Raw genomic sequence first — 19,435 nt, 5'->3', positions numbered from 1 at the left:
AAAAATATTAACAATTTTTGCAAATAAAGACTTCCTCCTCTTCCTCCTTTCTAGCCTGTTCTTAGCAACAAATGCCTACCTCATTTCAATTGTATACATTGTATTATCAGAGTACTATCTAATCTAAACTGGTTATCACTGGTTATACTTTTTTCAGAATAAGGAAAGATCCCCATTTTCCTCTTGAAAAATGACTGAGACCAAGGTGACCATGTGAAATCCTCAATGAAGCCACAAACTAGTCCATGCAGCTTGATTTGAGGATTTTCTCTTTCTTCTTTACCGCAGGACAAACTTTTGACGAATCATATTCCTCCATCATGTTATTCTGATACATGTGCCTATTATCAGTCCAAAGAACGTTTCTAACCTTCCCACATCCCGGACTGGTTCTCGACGGGATGGACGTCCTCGTGATCTGGGCTGAGAATGCATTCTTCTCTTGTGACGCATTTTATGAATGACCTGATACAAGTCAATACTTTCATCGGGGGGAAACAGAAGACAAAGCTGGGTTCCACATTCAAGTTCAATTTCCTAGAATAGGAAAGCAGTAATTTATAAAACAAAAACAGACCCTTTCAACAGACTTGCACTTTCCTGATGTACCAGAACAAAAACTGACTTGGAGGTTTTGTTCCCAAGTTGATGATCATGTGCGATTCCAATAAGATTTCCAGATTTATGAAACATTTCAAAAGTGTTTTGTGTATTTATATAAAGGGTAAAAACTGAAAGTGTAGAATCACCAAAATTAAATACACAAATGCAGTTGCTTAAAATTCTGTGACAATCACCCTCTGAAAAGAAGGGACTATTTCTTTGTGCAAAATACAAAAATACCAGGACAAAGTCATTTAATACAATGGAGAAAAAACACGTTAGTGTGTGTACCAACAACTTTGATAATTATGATCTACTAAGTGCACTGAAATACATTAGATTTACCACAAAGGCAGACCAATCTATGGGCTCTTTAAAATTAAATCATTTTCAGTTATTTGTAATTGAAAAAGTGAAAACATTTTTACTTATGAGCAATAAAATGTCATATTGCTTTTGTGTGGCCAGGCACAGTGGCTCATGCCTGTAATTCCAGCACTTTGGAAGGCCCAGGCAGGCGGATGGCTTGAGGCCAGGAGTTTGAGACCAGCCTCGCAAAATGGTGAAACCCGTCTTACCCAAAAATACAAAAATTTGCCACTCTCATAATCCAGTTTCCAAAAAAATTAAAATTAAAATTAAAAAATAAAATAAAACAAAACTCCTGGTTCAGAATTACATGTGACAATTGCAAGGGTCAAAGGTTTTGGTTTTCAATTACTCCACATTTTCAATTCCATTTGTAGACTTGAAAACCTGAGTACACATATTTAATCTTTTCAGAAAGCTGCTTTCTACTCAGAAAACTTTAGCACACACACTAAATGGCAATTCTAAAATGTATTACAGAAACTGAAGAATCTGTTAAACAGTGATAATATAGTTAAAAATTTTTTTTAATCTGGCAAATTCTCTTTAGAAATATTTCCTTCAGGCCGGGCGCGGTGGCTCAAGCCTGTAATCTAAGCACTTTGGGAGGCTGAGACGGGCGGATCACGAGGTCAGGAGATCGAGACCATCCTGGCTAACACGGTGAAACCCCATCTCTACTAAAAAATACAAAAAAAAAAAACTAGCTAGGCAAGGTGGCGGGCGCCTGTAGTTCCAGCTACTCGGGACGCTGAGGCAGGAGAATGGCGTAAACCTGGGAGGCGGAGCTTGTAGTGAGCTGAGATCCGGCCACTGCACTCCAGCCTGGGCGACAGAGCAAGACTCCGTTTCAAAAAAAAAAAAGAAGTATTTCCTTCAATTATATCAAAAGAAAGTACCATACAAAGCTGCCTATATTTCAACATTAATGGACGTCTTATTAGTCTTAATCAGTTATTATAAACTTCAGGTAAGACTATTTTTTCAAATTCTCACATGATCTCAGATGGTTAAAACAAATACATCAATAAAGATCTCTAAAAGGGTTGATTAAATGTACTTCTTAAAGAATCAATTAAAACCACAAACCTGTCCATCACGTCCGATCTTTACTGGTTTATGTTCATTCCAAGGATTGGTGAGATGAGCCGACTTAGTGAAGGGTAATTCACGCCTAAACACAAAGTAATATCAATTACATTCTTCTGCAGAATCCTTTAAGGACCTTATACTACTTTTAGCAGTGAATTCCTGTATTAATTGTAACTTAAATATGACTAAAATTTTAAAAATCACTTACAGTGGTTGAGTTTATTCCCTACAGAAAGCCTCTTCAGAGACTTTTTCCATATTCTCCAGTTTTCTAAAAAGAACTTAAGAGCAAGGGCTTGAGAACCAAGATAACTCGGGGCTTAAACCCCAGCTTGCTCTCTTCTCTGAGCCTGAATCTATTCCTTTGATAAAAAAGAATATCACCATCTACTTTACAGTTGTTTTATGCAGTTTGCAAATGAAATGACACAAAATATTCAGCATATCCCTTTCCTCTACAACCTCAAAACACTTAAAACTGACCAAAAAGAAGCTGGACCTTAACCCAGCTGTTAAAACCAAATGAAAATAGAAGTGTCCCCTATTCTCAGTTGGAGGCTGCTTTCCCTGTTCAAGTGTACTACCTACCTCACTGAATATGGCAATATTCTTCACCACCCATAGAATGGCTTGAGTTGTGCAATAAATTATTTATAAATGCATATATTTATATTAATTATGCCCTTTACTGAAACTCAAAGGCAGTATCTACGTAATTTAAATATTAAAAACCTGGTTTTAAGATCTCTGAGCCATAGGACAAAATGGTCTCACCAAACTTAAAAAGATACCCTGTATTTTTATAGTGCTTTGTCAACCTAACACAATGTCACATGAATACAAAGATGACACAAAATCAACAGTTGTTAGCTGTCAAGATATAATTGTAAATTAACAGTATTTAAGGTTTTATGTCTGTGCATATAAAACAAATAATGCCAAAATAAATAAAAACTTTAAAGAACTATTCACTGTACCTATAACACAAATGAAACTGTTCAGCCAAAGGACATACAAAGATGAGAAAGATAAAAGAGTTTGCATCCCTAACCTTCCTTCCATAGCCATCAAAGAAAAAAAAAAAAACCAGGCACACACAATTTTCAAAGAGAATGGGTACTATGTGCACAATACAGAAGATTTGTTTTGTTTTTAATAAGAGTGGTCATGTCTATTTTCAAAGAAAGAAAAATAATCACAAAATGCTTCATGAAAGAAGTGGTACATGAGTGAAGCTTGAAAGAAAAATAACCCAGGTAAAGCCTTATGTAGAGAACTAAGGCAGGAATACATCTGAAACAAAGAGAACGGCTAGAACAGAGGCATAATGGAAAAAGGAAAACATAAGTAACTTTACCCAGTGAACATGCCACATAACCTTACATGAATTTCCTTGAAAGTGAATACTGACTGCTCAGATCTTTCTTTAAATTTAATTTTTTAGAGATTGGATCTCACTATTTTGCCTTGGCTGGTTGCGAACAAATGGGCTCATGCAATCCTCCCACCTCAGCCTCCCAAAATGCTAGGATTACAGGTGTGAGCCACCACACCTGGCCTGAATGCTCAGATCTTATACAACTTTTTTTAAATCTCAGGAAAAACTGACATTTTCCAGGGAAATAGAAGTATTTTAGAGTTAAATTAACAAGGTGGTATGTTCTGTGATGGTAGTAATATATATATACATGGAAGAGTGGTCAGTGAATAATGAAAATACCCACTAAGTATCACTTAAAGGCTTGGTTTCTTTTTCTAATATACACCCTACTTCACCCATCAAGAGTGAGTCAAAAATACTGAATGTTTTTTTTCCCCTTTTCAGGATGTCAGAAGCAGAAAGACTAGAACAAGTCCACACCAAAGCTTGAATATCCAGAGGCAGATACCTAGTTTTCTTTGTATTCTGTTCAATAATTTAAATTTTTCTTCTAATTGCCAGTTTAGACCAGTTATAGGAAAGGAATAAATGAAAACCTATAGCCAACAAAATATAAGAAGGTTATAAATTAATGGGATTATCACTGTTATTTAAATATCAGCAAGTAAATACCCATGATCCAAGCAGAAGTAAAAGCATAGGCCAAGCTAGATGTATCATTTGGGGTTGAGATTCTTTGGTGGCACTGGTTCCAACTATATTCAAGAGACATCTGTGCACTGTTTCAACACAGTTAATCTCAGCCAGAACATCACAGAAAACTGTGAAGTCTGAGGCAAAACAGGGCTCAGAATTAAGAAAATTGAAGGGTCTGTGATCCATGTATCCTTCTTACTTTATCCTTTCTTCTCAGATCGCAATCATAGAACAACCAAACAGTTACCTTCTGAGCAGCTATGTTATGAAGCATACAGATACAACTTATCTTTACTGTGAGTTCTTTGAGAACATGTAAGGGACTCTCTGACCTAAGTGGTTCTGCAAATACTGCAAATTTAACAAAACAGTGTAAAATTGTGCACAGTTTTTTGTTTTGTTTTGAGACAGTCTCACTCTGTTACCCAGGCTGGAGCGCAGCAGCATGATCTCGGCTTGCTGCAACCTCCACCTCCTGAGTTCAAGCGATTCTCATGCCTTAAGCCTCCCATGTAGCTGGGACTACAGGCATGCGCCACCACATCTGGCTAATTTTCGCATTTTTAGTAGAGATGGGGTTTCACCTTGTTGGCCACGCTGGTCTCGAACTCCTGGCCTCAAGTGATCCACCCACCTCAGCCTCTCAAAGTGCTAGGATTACAGGCATGAACCACTGTGCCCAGCCATGCAGAGGCTCTTACAGGCTGGACAGTAGTTTGCTGATTAATGTTAAAAAGAAGAATGGAGGCCGGGTGCGGTGGCTCATGCTTGTAATCCCATCACTTTGGGAGGCTGAGGTGGGCAGATCACCTGAGGTCAGGAGTTCGAGACCAGCCTGACCAACATGGAAAAACCCCGTCTCTACTAAAAATACAAAATTAGCTGGGCGTGGTGACACATGCCTGTAATCCCAGCTACTAGGGAGGCTGAGGCAAGAGAATCGCTTGAACCTGGGAGGCCGAGGTTGTGGTGAGCCAAGATCGCGCCATTGCACTCCAGCCTGGGCAACAAGAGTGAAACTCCATCTCAAAAAAAAAAAAAAAAGAAAAGAAAAATGGAGACACTAAATGAAAAGAGAAATGGGTTATTTGGAATGGACATGAAAGGAAAATAATATCTAGTCAGTAAATGTAACTCTGGATGAATAATATTTCATAGATTATGCCTTATTTTGAGCTAATTACAGGTGGCAACCTTAGTAAGTCACTTTTTATGCCTCCATCTTTATCAGCTAAAACACTTATCTGGTTGCAATCTTCCATGTGCCTATCAACTACTTGAACCATCAGGAATTTAACAGGTTTGAGGTGGGTCTCAAGATTGTGCATTTTAACAATCAGATGCTACTGATACAAGTGATCCAGTGATCACACTTAAAGAGGCTTAAGTCTAGTTATTATTATATCCAAAGTGTATTTAAATAGAAACCTAGTAACTATTATATCTGAAAAAGAAAAATACATTAACAGCAGTTACTGTTATTGATAGCAAAATCCTTAGCATTTGTATTTATTAAATTTAAATCATTTTAATTTTGAGACTCAAATGTAATTCTCAGTATATATAGAGAATTTAAACTCAGAGTTCAAATGACTTATCTAAGGAAAATACCAATGTTAGAAATATCACATGCCCTCCAGAACTGTAAAGTATTGCAAAATTGCTCTTGAATAGAACTTAGGAGTATTAAAAAAGTTAAAACTATAGTTTTATTATGTAAAAATACTATTTCTAGGTAAACCCATAAACTTACTTTAAAATAATAAAAGCCCTTTACTGCCCATAATTTTACATCTCATGTTAGTAGGATAGACAATTTGAGTCTGTCTACCTCTTCGGTTGCTTAATACGCTTCAAACAAGTCAGTAGAATAGTCAGTAAGTCAATGAAGAATATGAAGAATGAATAATCCACGAAAAATTAAATTCATCTTAAAATTAAGAAACAAATTTCCTTATCAGTAATGTAAAAATGAAGGTTAACAGAACAAATAACATTCAAAACAAAATCTGCTGCACCCACGTAAAAATGGGCAATTATTTTCTCTCCTGTTCTCAAGAAAGCAACACCTGCAAATATGTTACATTACAATGTTTCCTCTAGCCTTTACAGAGCAGTCACATACACACACAAAATAAAAATAAATAAAAATGTGCATCTCTCTGCTGAAAAATAATCACTCCCTTTCCCTATAAATTGTCACCAGATTTTCAACTTTAATTTTGATTTCAAAAAAACTATTAAATTTATATTTTAAAATCCCTGGGGGCAATATAGAGGAGGTGGGAGATAGTACTAACAGTCTCACCACCTAACACTGCATTCCAATACCGTAATTATGGATTTTTTCATTTGTTATACCTTTCCATGCTGATATGTGCAAGATTACTTCCACATATATTTAACAGACAAATTATAATCTGTTTAACTAATTTTCTATTTCAAAGAATTTATATGATTTCCAACTCTTCCCCACATAAAGTAATAATGGGATGAGTATTTTTTCTGCACATAGCTTTTTGCTATGCTATTATCAACCTAATACAATTACGTGTCACTTAATGACAGGGATACACTCATCAGGTGATTTCATTGTGTGAACATCACAGAATGTACTTACACAAACCTAAATGGTCTATCCTACTACATACCTAGGATATATGGTATGACCTATTTCTCCTAGCCTACAAATCTGCACACCATGTTACTGTATTTAATAGCGTAGGTAACTGTAACACAATGAAAATACTTGTGTATCTAAACATAGAAAAGGTATAGTAAAATATGGTATTATAGGTACCTCTTACAAATCCTACAGTCTTATGGGACAAGATTCTTTCTTGATGGATATGTCACTATGCAGCAAGTGACTGTATGCTATTTGTAATATATCACCCCCCTTTCTTCACAGCTCCCCACTATCCTACAATAAACGTTTAGGCTGACTCACATTCATTCATTCTTATCCATCTTTGCCCTTTGTTCTTCTCTTTTCCTAACCATCTCCTTCATAAAAAAAGGTAGCTCCCTATCCCACTCACACAACCACATGCCCTCCCCACCCGCCCCGCCCATAGTTTGTTTCCATGCTCTTCTTGACTTAGGCTGCTTTCCTTCATATGCATAGCATTTTTCTTTTTTTTCACCCAACTCCTTCACGCTCATCAAGATCTAATACCCAAAAACAACTTAAAACTCATAAAGTAACCATCTCCTTTCAGACACTTTTTAACTAAAATTAATTTTATAGGTAACAGATTTGTGTATGCCACATAAAGATCACTTAAATAATGAGCTTCTTGTGTACAATAATTCAGTATGCAGTAAGGACCTAAAAATAGTAACAACTCAGTGTTCAAAATAAGCCTGATTATTTTTCTAATAAATATAGTTAAATCTTAATTCAGTTTTAAAAGATCACAATGGCAACTAAACATCATTTGCTAACCTCCTTAAAAAATACTGTTCACAACTAAACTAGTTACCTCCGAAATTGTTAGCCAAGTCAGAGTACTTATTCCACAATAGCTAAGTGACATGTTAAATCACTAAAATTATACAGATACGCCTGACAACATTTCAAGCAATTGTCCAATTCATTTACTGCTGTATTACTAATATACAAAACAAATCAAATACATAAAATTTCAGACTTAATACACTTTTGTTGTGTCCCACATTAGATAAAAGATAGTGAATAAGGTAAGATACGCATACGATGACGTTTTTACTTTAACACATTATTCTAAACTGGCGGCGTATTCAAAACTTCAGTTATCTATACTCAAGTGTTAATTTACCTGCAAATCCAGTCAATTTTAAAGACACCTCCCAGCATTTTAGCACTCATTCCTGCTGGAAGCACCCAGTGTATAGGAGATCCTCCGTGATGTGATTCTGAAGAAAGTCTTGCAAACCCTAAGAGAATCATATCATAATATGTAGATGCTAATATAATTAATGTTTTTATATGTCCAAATTATTTTTATTCTTACCTTGAAATTTTCCACTCTCTCTGACAGAAAATATTAAGATAACACTCCTTGCAGATCTAAATGCAAGATTCAATTTCTTCTCATTTACAGGGAGCGTGGACCATACACCCTATATAAATAACATAAAGACCAAAAAGTGAAATTAATTACAACTCTTTTGTGTTTCCAGTTATGTTTGCAAAAAACAACAAAAAAAAACTACATATTTTGATGTGCTTTCAATTTAAGTAAGCTATAATGAAGAAAGATTTTATTTATCAGCTGTCAAAATAATAAAAACCTAAGGGAAAAAATAATAGAAAAGGTATAGTAAAATATGGTATTATAGATACCTCTTACGAATCCTACAGTCTTATGGGACAAGATTCTTTCTTGATGGATATGTCACTTCGCAGCAAGTGACTGTATGCTATTTGTAATATATCACCCCCCTATCTTCACAGCTCCCCACTATCCTACAATAAACGTTTAGGCTGACTCACATTCATTCATTCTTATCCATTTACCAATTTACCACTTTACCATTTTACCATTGGTAATTAGACAATTACCAATTTTACAAAATTATTAAAGCAACTAGTAAACACATGGAGATGAGGTTAAAATCTAAGGGACTAGAATTCTACATATTGAAACAAACCACCTACAATTATTTTAATATTACAACGATTTGCTGTGGTAAATACATCCTGTTTGAAGGTGAACCGCAACTTAGAAGTTTGTCTTCTTGAAAAACTGTGCCTAATCAAATAATTAAAAATTACTGTATTAGTCAAGAATCTAGCGTTTTTCTATTTAACTTCGTTTTTTTAAAGCAGTTTTTAAATTCAAATTTTTATGTATCAATAGTTTGACTGAAGAGGCCTATGTTCTACCTAGAGCTGGAAGATATTTGTTAATTTCTAAAGCATTTTAACCAATTCTTCATTCATAAAAGATAAAAAGAAATGGAATTGTAAGGCAGATGCTATCATTCAGCTCACACCAATCTGCTCATACAAATGACATCTCATTCAAACTAAGTGCTTACAGTTGTTCCTCAGTCTCTGTTGGGGAATGGTTCCAGGACCCATGCAGATACCAAAATCTGAGGATGCTCAAGTCCCTTATATAAAATGGCATAGTATTTGCATATAACCTATGCATATACTCCCATATACTTTAAATCACCTCTAGAATACTTACACCTAATACAATGTAAATGCTATGTGAACAGTTGTTATACTGTGTTTAAGTTTGTATTTTCTGTTGTATTATTTCTCATTCCTTTTTCTGCTATTATTTCAATCCAGTTAGTTAAATCTAAAGATGGGGAATCCTGTGGATACCGAGGGCTAAGTGTACTTCTGCCTAAATCCACTTAAGCTAGAGAGCAGAATAAGGCTATCTGATGTACTATTTCCTTCTGTTTGTAAAGTTTTATGGGTAGTCCTTAAGTTAGAAATACAAAATATTGACAGAAATATCGTTAGAAAAATGTCTAACTTTAGTTTTAAGTTTCCGAAAATCAGTTGAAACTGTACTCAATTTAAACCAAGAATAGCAAAACATTATAACAGCTAGTGTAACACACAATGTATTTTTGTAGCCAAACATAAAAAGAAAATTACTATCTTAGAACATCCTACAGCAACTATGCATATCCTTTTTGCAAAGTCTGGAGTGGGCCTTTAAGCTAATTCTTCCTTTTTCTTCTAAACACCAATGATCTTAATTTTAAAAAAATAGAAACTCTCCATAAAAGAATGATTTCAAAAGAACCTCAAAGTATACATCAACCATCAACATAAAACAGTAATTGGTTAACTAGAGGTACTGTTAGAAGTGTTAGCACAATAAACGAGCCACTGAGGAAGTACAAAAACAAAAACCAACAGAAATAGGATCTTTTACAGCAAAAACTTAAACTGTATAGCCTTCAACATTTAATATTCTGACTCCTAAAATCATCTTTAAAAAAAAAGAAAACTGAAATTACAAGTAGGCTGCCTGACTACAAACCAGATGCTAAGTGGTAACTGCAATGTAGACCTTTAAAGTCGTAATGAAAACCATAATACCTACACTACTTGATACAAGTCTACTTTCCCACTTAAAACTTTTAATATTAGGACAGTTTCAACAGAACTGATGCTAATACCTTAGCTTTGGCAAGAGACACATTCTCATGGTTGTTACTCTTTATGAGGAAAAATCTTGCATCCTGAAGCACATATTTGAGTTTACTGGTTTGATCTGAAAAAAAGAAACCCAAATCAATTAACCACAGGCCATTATCACACAAAGGGATCAAAACTGTACTAATTGAAATTAGCCCTCCACAACCCAGCTAAACTTTTAAAACAATCACCCATTCAACCTGGAAAGCTAAGCCACGACATGTAATAAAGCAAAGCTAAGAAAAGACAACCAGCATACTGCAAGAAAGTAAACCTAACCTAGTGATGTTCCGATATATCAAATTCATATTTACGTATGAAAATGGTTACCAAGTTTTACAGATTTTCTTACTCAGATTCAACAGTGATAATAGACCATTATATACACACATAAATATACACACACATCTATATGTAACACATACACACATATACACACATACACCCATCCCATTTTGTCCAAAAACTAAAATATCCTGAAATGTTTGGTATTATTCTAAAAGATATGCAGTAAGAAGCAGACACAGAGCTTTCAATGTAAGATATTATTTTTTGCTTCATGTAATATATCGGAACATTACTACATTAAAAGCAGCTATTAATGGAGAACCAATAAGGCAAAATAATAACTGTGCAGCATGCAATGAAAACAATTTCAAATTTAAATGATACCTTTTCGGACAGCACGAACGGAAGATGATAATTTCTCATGCTTCTTTTCTGAACCTGTATTTAGCCAAAGTACATTTGTTCAGATTGAGCTTTAATAGAGATAAGACAAAATTTCTACAGTCTTGTCACATAAAATTCTCATTCAAGACAAATTTCTTCCTGGCGCACCCACACACACAAAAAAACTTCTCAATGTGTACGAGTGTTTTGCTTTTTGGGTTGTTTGGATTTTTTTAAAAGTATGTGTTTGAACAGTTTCCCACTCAGAAAACTAGTCACTGAATCATCATCTTCCAAGAAAAAAAAGTGAAAATTCCACTTAAGCAGTAACAGAACAGGATTAAAATAATAAGAAAAAGCTTAGTTTTCTCTAGAATTATTACACTGAACATGCCAAAAATCAGTACTAATGGACATCAACAAGTTCACACTAAACTACAGCCTCCACACGCTTTCTAAAGCAGATTACATTAGAATCAAGTCAGATATGATCACAAAATGAGAATACCTGCATATGACTCTGATGCAGAGCTTCCACTTCTATCAAAAACAATTGGAGATATGCCTCTAGCTCTCTTCCTTTCCTTCTTTTTCTCATCTAAAAAGAACAAGAGGTTTTTTTTAAAATCACAATATAGAAACAAAGAGAAGTAATCAAACAAGAATGTATCATTACATGTCTAGTTTTTGCATAGCCCTTTAATTAGTCTGTGCTCCTCTCCTGATCCCTCAATTTCCTAAGAATGTTTTATTTTAAAAATACTGTTTTAAAAGTACAGGCATCTTATCTCTTTCATCAGTTTCAATCAAATAAAAACAAATGAAATAACTACAAAGTCAGGGCCTTAACTGGCATATATAGGTGACCTTGAATATTGAATACAGTTTTCCAAGAGGGGGAAAAATTTGCAAAGCAAAAACAATTTCTTTCAAAACTGTGTCCTTTCTACACACCAGGTAACACTGTCTTAAGTCCTTATTTTTTGAAACTCCACTACCATTCTTCATCACAATTCCAATTCTGATTCTATCTTAAGAGATTTGATGAACCCCTGAACCCAAAGTTTTACAAATGGAAAAAATATATATACCATAATTAGCGATTCCCTTCTGGTTGCCACTGCTTGTTTTTGTGTCTTCTATTTCATTCTCCTTAAACATTTCCTCCCTGGATTACTGCTCTTATTTTCAAATTCAATTTAAAATTTACCCCTACAATTTTAATGGTAGCCTGTGTATTTCTGTAGAGAGCTGAAAATCTTCAGTAAATAGAAAAGGTTTGGATTACCTGTCATGTAAGAACCAGTCCCAAGCTTAATCTGGAACTTTATAAGCATATACATGAGGACTTGAAATGGAATTCAGCTCTCCTATCTGTTTATTTTTATCTTAATTTTACCATGATAAGCTCCTTTTACTTTTCAGCTTAGAGATAAGGGAATAAGAAGAAAAAAATGCATGCTTATTTTTATACAAACAATGGAGAGCTGAAAAAGAATAATCAGTGATCATGTATACAGTAACCCACTATATAATGACAGCTATTTAAAAAGCTTTAAGTACTTATCTCCTTTAATTCTCAGAACAAGTTTACAAGATATTCTCATTACAGATGAAGAAACCTTGGATTAGACAAGTGGTTAGGCAACTAGACTAGGGTCCCACAGTTCCTGGGTGGCAGAACCTAGACTCAAGGGCAGGTCCTCTGGCTTGAGCAAGTAGAAAGGATGTTTTATAACTATTTCTGAAAGGGGGTTACAGGTTTAACTGGTCTAGGGGGCTTTTTTCATTGTTCCTTTCAAAAGTTCTGACATGTTCTAATTTTCCCTCCATGGATATTTCTTTCAGGAGTCTAAGCATTATGAATGGATCAGATTTAGTGTAATTTATCTCTTGTTGCTGTTAAAAAAGAATTATTTTATGGTCCAAAGTACCAAAAAGGGCCTGGTGCATGCCTATAATCCCAGCACTTTGGGAGGTCGAGGCAGACGGATCACTTGACCTCAGGAGTTCGAGACCAGCCTGGGCAACATAGCAAGACCTTCTTTATATAAAGACAAAACAATAATAAAAAAAAAAATTACTAAAAAGATCTGAGATAATGCAGGGAAAATAACAGAAGAAGATCCTACTCAATTGTTTTTATATAATGCTAAACCTAGCATTAGCATTAGAAATCTCCAAGGAATTTTCATCATTTTTGTATGAATAACTCCCAATGCTCTTAAGTTTATGGCCCTCTCCCCCAACTGTTATTCTTAGGTCAAAAGAACAATGAAAATCATCTAATAAACAAAGCGTTATCCATCAGCCTGTTGCTTTTATAAACTTACCACAAATTCTGAGAATAAGGTAAAATGAACTGGAATCTAGAAAATTCATGACACAGAAACTAAATTGTGATCACTTTTATCTAAAAATTGATGTCTCCTAATGAAGAAATTTCAAAACCACCCCATTCTCTTTCATAAACTATTGTATAAAAAAAAATTCCTGCTTATTAATATAGTACCTAACGCATGTTCCACATAAGGGAGTTTCCTTTAATAAGGAAAATAAAAATTTCAGGTATCTCTTTTAGAATAAACCTAGTCTAGTAACAGAGTTTTGATATCAAGATTTGTTATAAAACTACAGTTACCATTTAATTTGAAATGTCTTCTCCACAAAAACAAACTGTATCAATCAAGTTACCTTACTATGGTATCATCTAGGAGCCTGTTACAATTGCAGATTTCTGGTCCTACCATTTAAGTAAGTTCCCTTTGTTTCATGTAAACAATACAAACATTAAAGTCTAAGAAATAACACAGACACAAAAAAGATTCCTACAACAAAATGTTCCCTACCCATGGGAGAGGTTTCACACATTCTCCACAATAAATGAACACTCAACACATACTGCTAATGAAATTTTTCTTATTATCTTAAATTATAAAAAATACATCCTATCAGTTTGCAAAAGGCACGACGGAAGCACAGAATTAAAGATTCCACAAGTTTTTACAACAAATCCAACTACTCATCCATTCCGTTTATCTCTACTTCCCTTGAAGAGCCTATCTTAACTCCCAAACCTAGAATTCTAGCGAACAAAAGGTTGAAAGCACTTCAGTTGCCAATCACTAGAAAATAACTGGCCATCTGTTCTACTTGTACTGTATATAGTATAGATATAAACCATCTATATAGTATAAATATGTAATATATATAGTATAGATATGTACTATCTGTATGTAGTATAGTTGAGCAGATGGCCTTATCTTCTAGTGATTGGCAACTGAAGTACTTTTCTATACTATATATATATAAAAGTACTATTATAAATGATCAAATTCTATAATAATGAAACTGTAAATGTATTTCAAAAAATAGGAATTTTCTTATGTTTAGTACATTTTGCTTATGTAGCAATCTGGTAGCATCTTTACGTAAGACAGTCATACAGTGCTCTGTAAGTACCCTGACCTCACCTTGCTGTACCCTCCCCCCAAGAAAGGTTCCCCTAAGCCTAGTGCCTCCAACTATCTAACAGTCATACATTTTTGTCTCATAGGTATAGAGAGGCAGGATAGATAGCATTGAATAAATGACTCAAGACAGCTCTTACCTGATTTTTCCACAAGAATTGTATTTATAGTCTTCGTCTCCATCTTATACCTTACACCCCAGCCCTCCTGTCGACCCTGTCTCAGCCAGTCAACTGACAGACACAGAATTAGAAGAAAAGTCTGTGCTCCCAGGGAAAAAAGAAATAATTTGTTTTGATTCTGAAGCCATATGATGGAAATCCAGGGATATTTTACCAAGGAAATACCGTAATACCCAGTGGACAGGTTTCATATGAATATACTTCAAGTACATCAGTGTTTAAATAAACTGCTGACTGGTATGAAAATCTAAGAATTTACAGAAATCTGAAATACATTTCCTTATACAGAATCAAATGGACTTGTGCTCATTTACAACGCAACCAATCTGTAGCCAGGAAATGCCTTTACTAAAATATGCAAATCTTATTCAAGATTATTCAAATATATTTATAATATTCAACAGCATATAATTATAAAAGATCACAAGACAATCCTATTAATATCCCCCATCTCCTCAACAATTTTATAATTTAAACATTTTCAAGACCAAAATCTATCAAGTTTTTTTAAAGACAAACTTTTACAAATAAAAAGTAGTACCTGATCCATCTGTGCCTGAACCAGATCTGACGGACCCATCTGTGAAGGAAACAGATTCAGAACCAGAGTCACTGGCCTCACTTCGAGTGTCATAATCATTTCCCTCCTCTTTCTGGTCTCTCTCATCCTGTTCATATTCTTCTTCTTCCTCCTCCTCCTCCTCTTCTTCCTCTTCCTCCTCCTCTTCCTCCTCCTCCTCTCCATCTTCATCCACCTCTTCATCTTCTTCTGCATCTTCTTCTACCTCTTCATCTTCCTCCACATCTTCTTCCACTCCTTCCTCCTCATTCTCAGTGTTGTTGCCTTGCTCATCAGAAGAACCACTGCTGCCAGTCTCATGGTCAGAGCCATATTCTTCAGAGTTCACTTCTTCCTTAGAAGACTGGCTGGATCTGCTTGCACGTCTATCCACTTCAAGCCCAATTCTCTGATGTTTAAAGAAAAAGGGGATCAGCAGTCATATAAAAGACAAGGTCAGGGTGAATAAACAGTTCTAAAGCCTCAAAAAGAATGGCTTTCTGTTTTATATCTGCAATAATATTTACTACCTCAGAACCATCTGGCGTAGGAGATTTGGCCCTCCTTTCAGGATCCCTTTTCCGGACACAGGTTTTTTCAGGTTGATTCTTGTAAGGTTCTCTGGAGGCACTACTTGATAGACGAATTTTCCGATCAGCATCTAGACGCTTGTTTCTTTCAGATCTTTGATATTCCTCATTTTTATACTCTGTGACTGACTTTCCTTTTGTACTAACTATTCTTTTGTTATTGCTAACAGATGAGCTCAGTGGCTTAGAAACCAGTTGTCTTGAATGGACAGAAGGCTTTTGTCGTTTGGTATCAGTAGATTCCATTCGATCACTTTTTCTTTTTGATCCTTTAAAATACAAAAAAAAAAAAAAAAAGTAGTATTTGTAGTATATTCCATTTATTTCACCAAAGATTGACAATAATATACATCAGGAAGGGGGGAAAAGGCCTCATTTCTTTAAAAGTCTTCTGAAAGATTTCTGCTCCACAGTTAATCTAAAAGAAAACATAGCTTTCAACTACAGGAATAAATCCATATATTTGAAAAGTTTCATATATTAGAAAAAACCAGATTATCCCCATTCATATGGATATCAGTTTGTTATGTACATTTAGTGTTAACTGCCTCAAGGAACAAGTACAAAAAAGCACTGAAGTCATTTTCTTAAGAAATTGAATCTCCTCTATTTATACTGTTATTTCAAAAATAATAGAACTCTTACATACCCTTTTTCTCGTTTTTATCTTGTTCACTCTCTGGATTATACAGTTCATCATCTTGTTCTGGTACTTCAGTCAAAATATCATCTAGAACATTAAGTTCTCCATCTGCAAATAAAATTAAAAATTAATAGGGAAAAATCACTATCATTAAGCATGTACTTTTGAGTACTTACTAAGCGTGAGGCCACAAGTGCCCAGGGAGCTTTTACTTCACTTTTACATTAAAAAGCATTATTTTTATTTCAGAATCAAGACACAAGATTAATTTCTATAAAACAATAGAGGGTAAAGAATTGGCCAGTCATGGGGGCTCATGCCTGTAATCCCAGCACTTCGGTAGGCTAAGGCAGGCCAATCACTTGAGGCCAGGAGCTCGAGACCAGCCTGGCCAACATGGCAAAACTTTGCTCTGCTAAAAACATAAAAAGTAGCAGGGTGTGGTGGTACATGCCTTTAACCCCGGCTACTCGGAAGGCTGAGGCACAAGAATCATCTGAACCCGGGAGGCAGAGGCTGCAGTAAGCCAAGATCGCGCCACTGCACTCTAGCCTGGACGGTAAGAGTGAGTGTCTCAAAATATATATACATACATAGACACACACACACACACACACACACACACACATACACATACACACACACACACACACACAGAGAAAGAGAAGTCTGGGCTATCTGGTCTACAAAGCCAGGAGTATACATCTCAGAAGGCGTGAAAAGATATATTGAAGCATAAAAAGAAAATGTAAGAATGTCTCTATTTTTACCTCATTCTTAAATTTCTAAAATTTCTGATGGCTTAAAAATGTGTATAATAAATTAGTATAGAAATACATATGTACAACCTATAAATACACATTGACCAAAAATGTGCACTCCACAATTACAAAGAGAAAACAACATTACAGTGGAGAAATGTCGCAAAGGCCAAATTAACTAGATAATTAAAGTTAACATCACAATCATCAATGTTGATTGAGACAAATCAACATCATGGACCTCCTGTTACAATGCTCTGAGAACAGAACTAAGCTTTTGTAATGTTCTATGCAAAATGGAAAAGCTGAACCTACATGAGGAAAAAATCAGACAAACCCAAAGTAAAGGGTATCCAAATATGTCACTAGTCATGAAACAAAGAGTAAGAACTATTACATATCAAAGCAGACTAGAGAAGCATGAAAACTGAACACAGCCCACAATATTGGATAACTGGAAAAACTGGTGAAATCTGAATAGTTTGTATCAACGTAAATGTATCCCATTTAACGTGTTTATCAACGTTATTTGGTGAACTCAAATATTTGCACGTCTATTTCTTCATCTACTAAGTAATGAATGATTAAACATGTCTTATTCTATATGATTTGTATATATATTTTTAAAATAATAAAATTTTAAAGTGACAAAATATTTTTAAAAAGTAGTAAGCATTGGTTAATATTTGTTGTCTTGAAAAAGGTTGTTAAGTATCAACGTTATTTTTCTAATTTTGACTGTACTATGGTTAAGTCAAAGAAAGTCCTTATAAGACATATTTAAGTATTCAGGGACAAAGCTGTATTATGTCTAAAACTTACAAATGGTTCAGGAAAAAGTGTGCACACACGCACGTACACACACAGACACACAGAATGAGACAAACGTGACAAAATGCTAACATTCGCAGAATGTGGCTGGACACTAAAAGAAAATTCTTCACACTGCGCTTGTCGCTATTATGCTTATGTGAAATTATGTCAAAAAGGAAGTTAAATGAAAAAATTATCAATGCGCTATATAATAAAAAAACGTTTAGAGCCTGCTGGTGTGGACTGTAAAAGCATAAAACTTATTCAGACAAGGGAACTATGACTATATTGACATATTCAATGATCATGAAAGCATAAAACTCAGTTTTGTCCCCACTTCCACCTTGTCCAACAAGACAAACCTTAGAAATACACACAAATGCCATTTTAAATTTTAAAATAATGTACTAATGCTAATAGTAAATGTTTAAACATTAACTATTCCAATACCAAAAAAATTTTTCCAAATTTAAGTTGTGCCAAAGAGGAAGTATAAAGCAATGAAAACTGATGAGACAGAACAATTATATTTGTGGCTTCAGGGAAAAAACAAAGCCCACCTGAATTACAGCAAGGTCTATTAATTAACCTGGGGGCTATAAACAGGTTAAATGGGATTCAAATTTTCCCCAAAGTGGGAAAGAAATCAGTGACTGAAGAGAATAGTAAATACAAATGATAAGAAGGTTACACGGGAAATGGAAGAGATAACATTTTCCTTTACATTTGAAGACAGACACAGTCTAAAGATATCTGAAAACTACTATGTCTGGAATAGCAAAATTGATTATTTTGGGTGGTACCAATGCTGATATGTACTTTCTATCATTTTTCTAAAATGAAAACAGGTTACACGGGTTATTTTTGTTTACTTTTTAAAAATCTTATTTAAAATCCAGATATGTCAAACAAAAAAGCTTCTCTCATCATCTAGATTCATGTTTTTGCTAAGACAAAATTCCTTCAAGATCTGAACGGTGGCAAACACCATTTTTGGACTCTACATCATAAATAAAAAAAATAGTTTGATAGAAGTAAATCCACATTTTACAGATGTTTAATAAGTACTGGGTCAAAGCTCATTAATCAATAAAAAAGTAGATCCAACAGGTCTTCACAGAATCAAATACATTTGCAGAAAACAAAAAGAAAAAATTTAAGACTATCAAATGAAATAGGCAAATATAATGCTATACAAATCTTTTCATAAAATCACTAGATCTTATTTGGAAATATCACCCCCGAACCCTGAACATTTATATATTATACACTTTAGACATGCTAAATTTAATACAGAATGAATTTTGCAGAATGTTAATTTAAATAAATTTAAGTTTCAAAGACACTTAAAGCCTGGTTTTCCTATAAAAGGGGGTATTACTGTTTTAAAAAGTTTTAATGAATTCAAATTCAGACATTGGTTGCAGTTTTAGAAAGCACCTACAACCTT

At 34.5% G+C, this 19,435-nt stretch overlaps 1 protein-coding gene across 2 annotated transcripts in view; it reads right to left on the bottom strand.

The window, feature by feature from the left end:
* The window catches only part of YTHDC1 (YTH domain containing 1), a 38,144-nt gene that overhangs the window by 8,946 nt on the left and 9,763 nt on the right, over window positions 1-19,435 (bottom strand). For both annotated transcript variants that reach the window (XM_010365554.2, XM_010365555.2), the window contains exons 2-11: window positions 16,418-16,519; window positions 15,709-16,037; window positions 15,161-15,587; window positions 11,476-11,565; window positions 10,968-11,021; window positions 10,277-10,371; window positions 8,137-8,245; window positions 7,942-8,059; window positions 2,062-2,146; window positions 371-537 (exon numbers count right to left, since the gene is read on the bottom strand). In XM_010365554.2, the coding sequence (XP_010363856.1) occupies window positions 371-537; window positions 2,062-2,146; window positions 7,942-8,059; window positions 8,137-8,245; window positions 10,277-10,371; window positions 10,968-11,021; window positions 11,476-11,565; window positions 15,161-15,587; window positions 15,709-16,037; window positions 16,418-16,519 (1,576 nt within the window). The remainder of the gene's footprint in view (window positions 1-370; window positions 538-2,061; window positions 2,147-7,941; window positions 8,060-8,136; window positions 8,246-10,276; window positions 10,372-10,967; window positions 11,022-11,475; window positions 11,566-15,160; window positions 15,588-15,708; window positions 16,038-16,417; window positions 16,520-19,435) is intronic.

Source organism: Rhinopithecus roxellana, chromosome 2 (assembly GCF_007565055.1).
Source record: "Rhinopithecus roxellana isolate Shanxi Qingling chromosome 2, ASM756505v1, whole genome shotgun sequence".
Classification (NCBI taxonomy): Eukaryota; Metazoa; Chordata; class Mammalia; order Primates; family Cercopithecidae; genus Rhinopithecus; species Rhinopithecus roxellana.
This window is presented reverse-complemented; position numbering and strand designations above follow the sequence as displayed.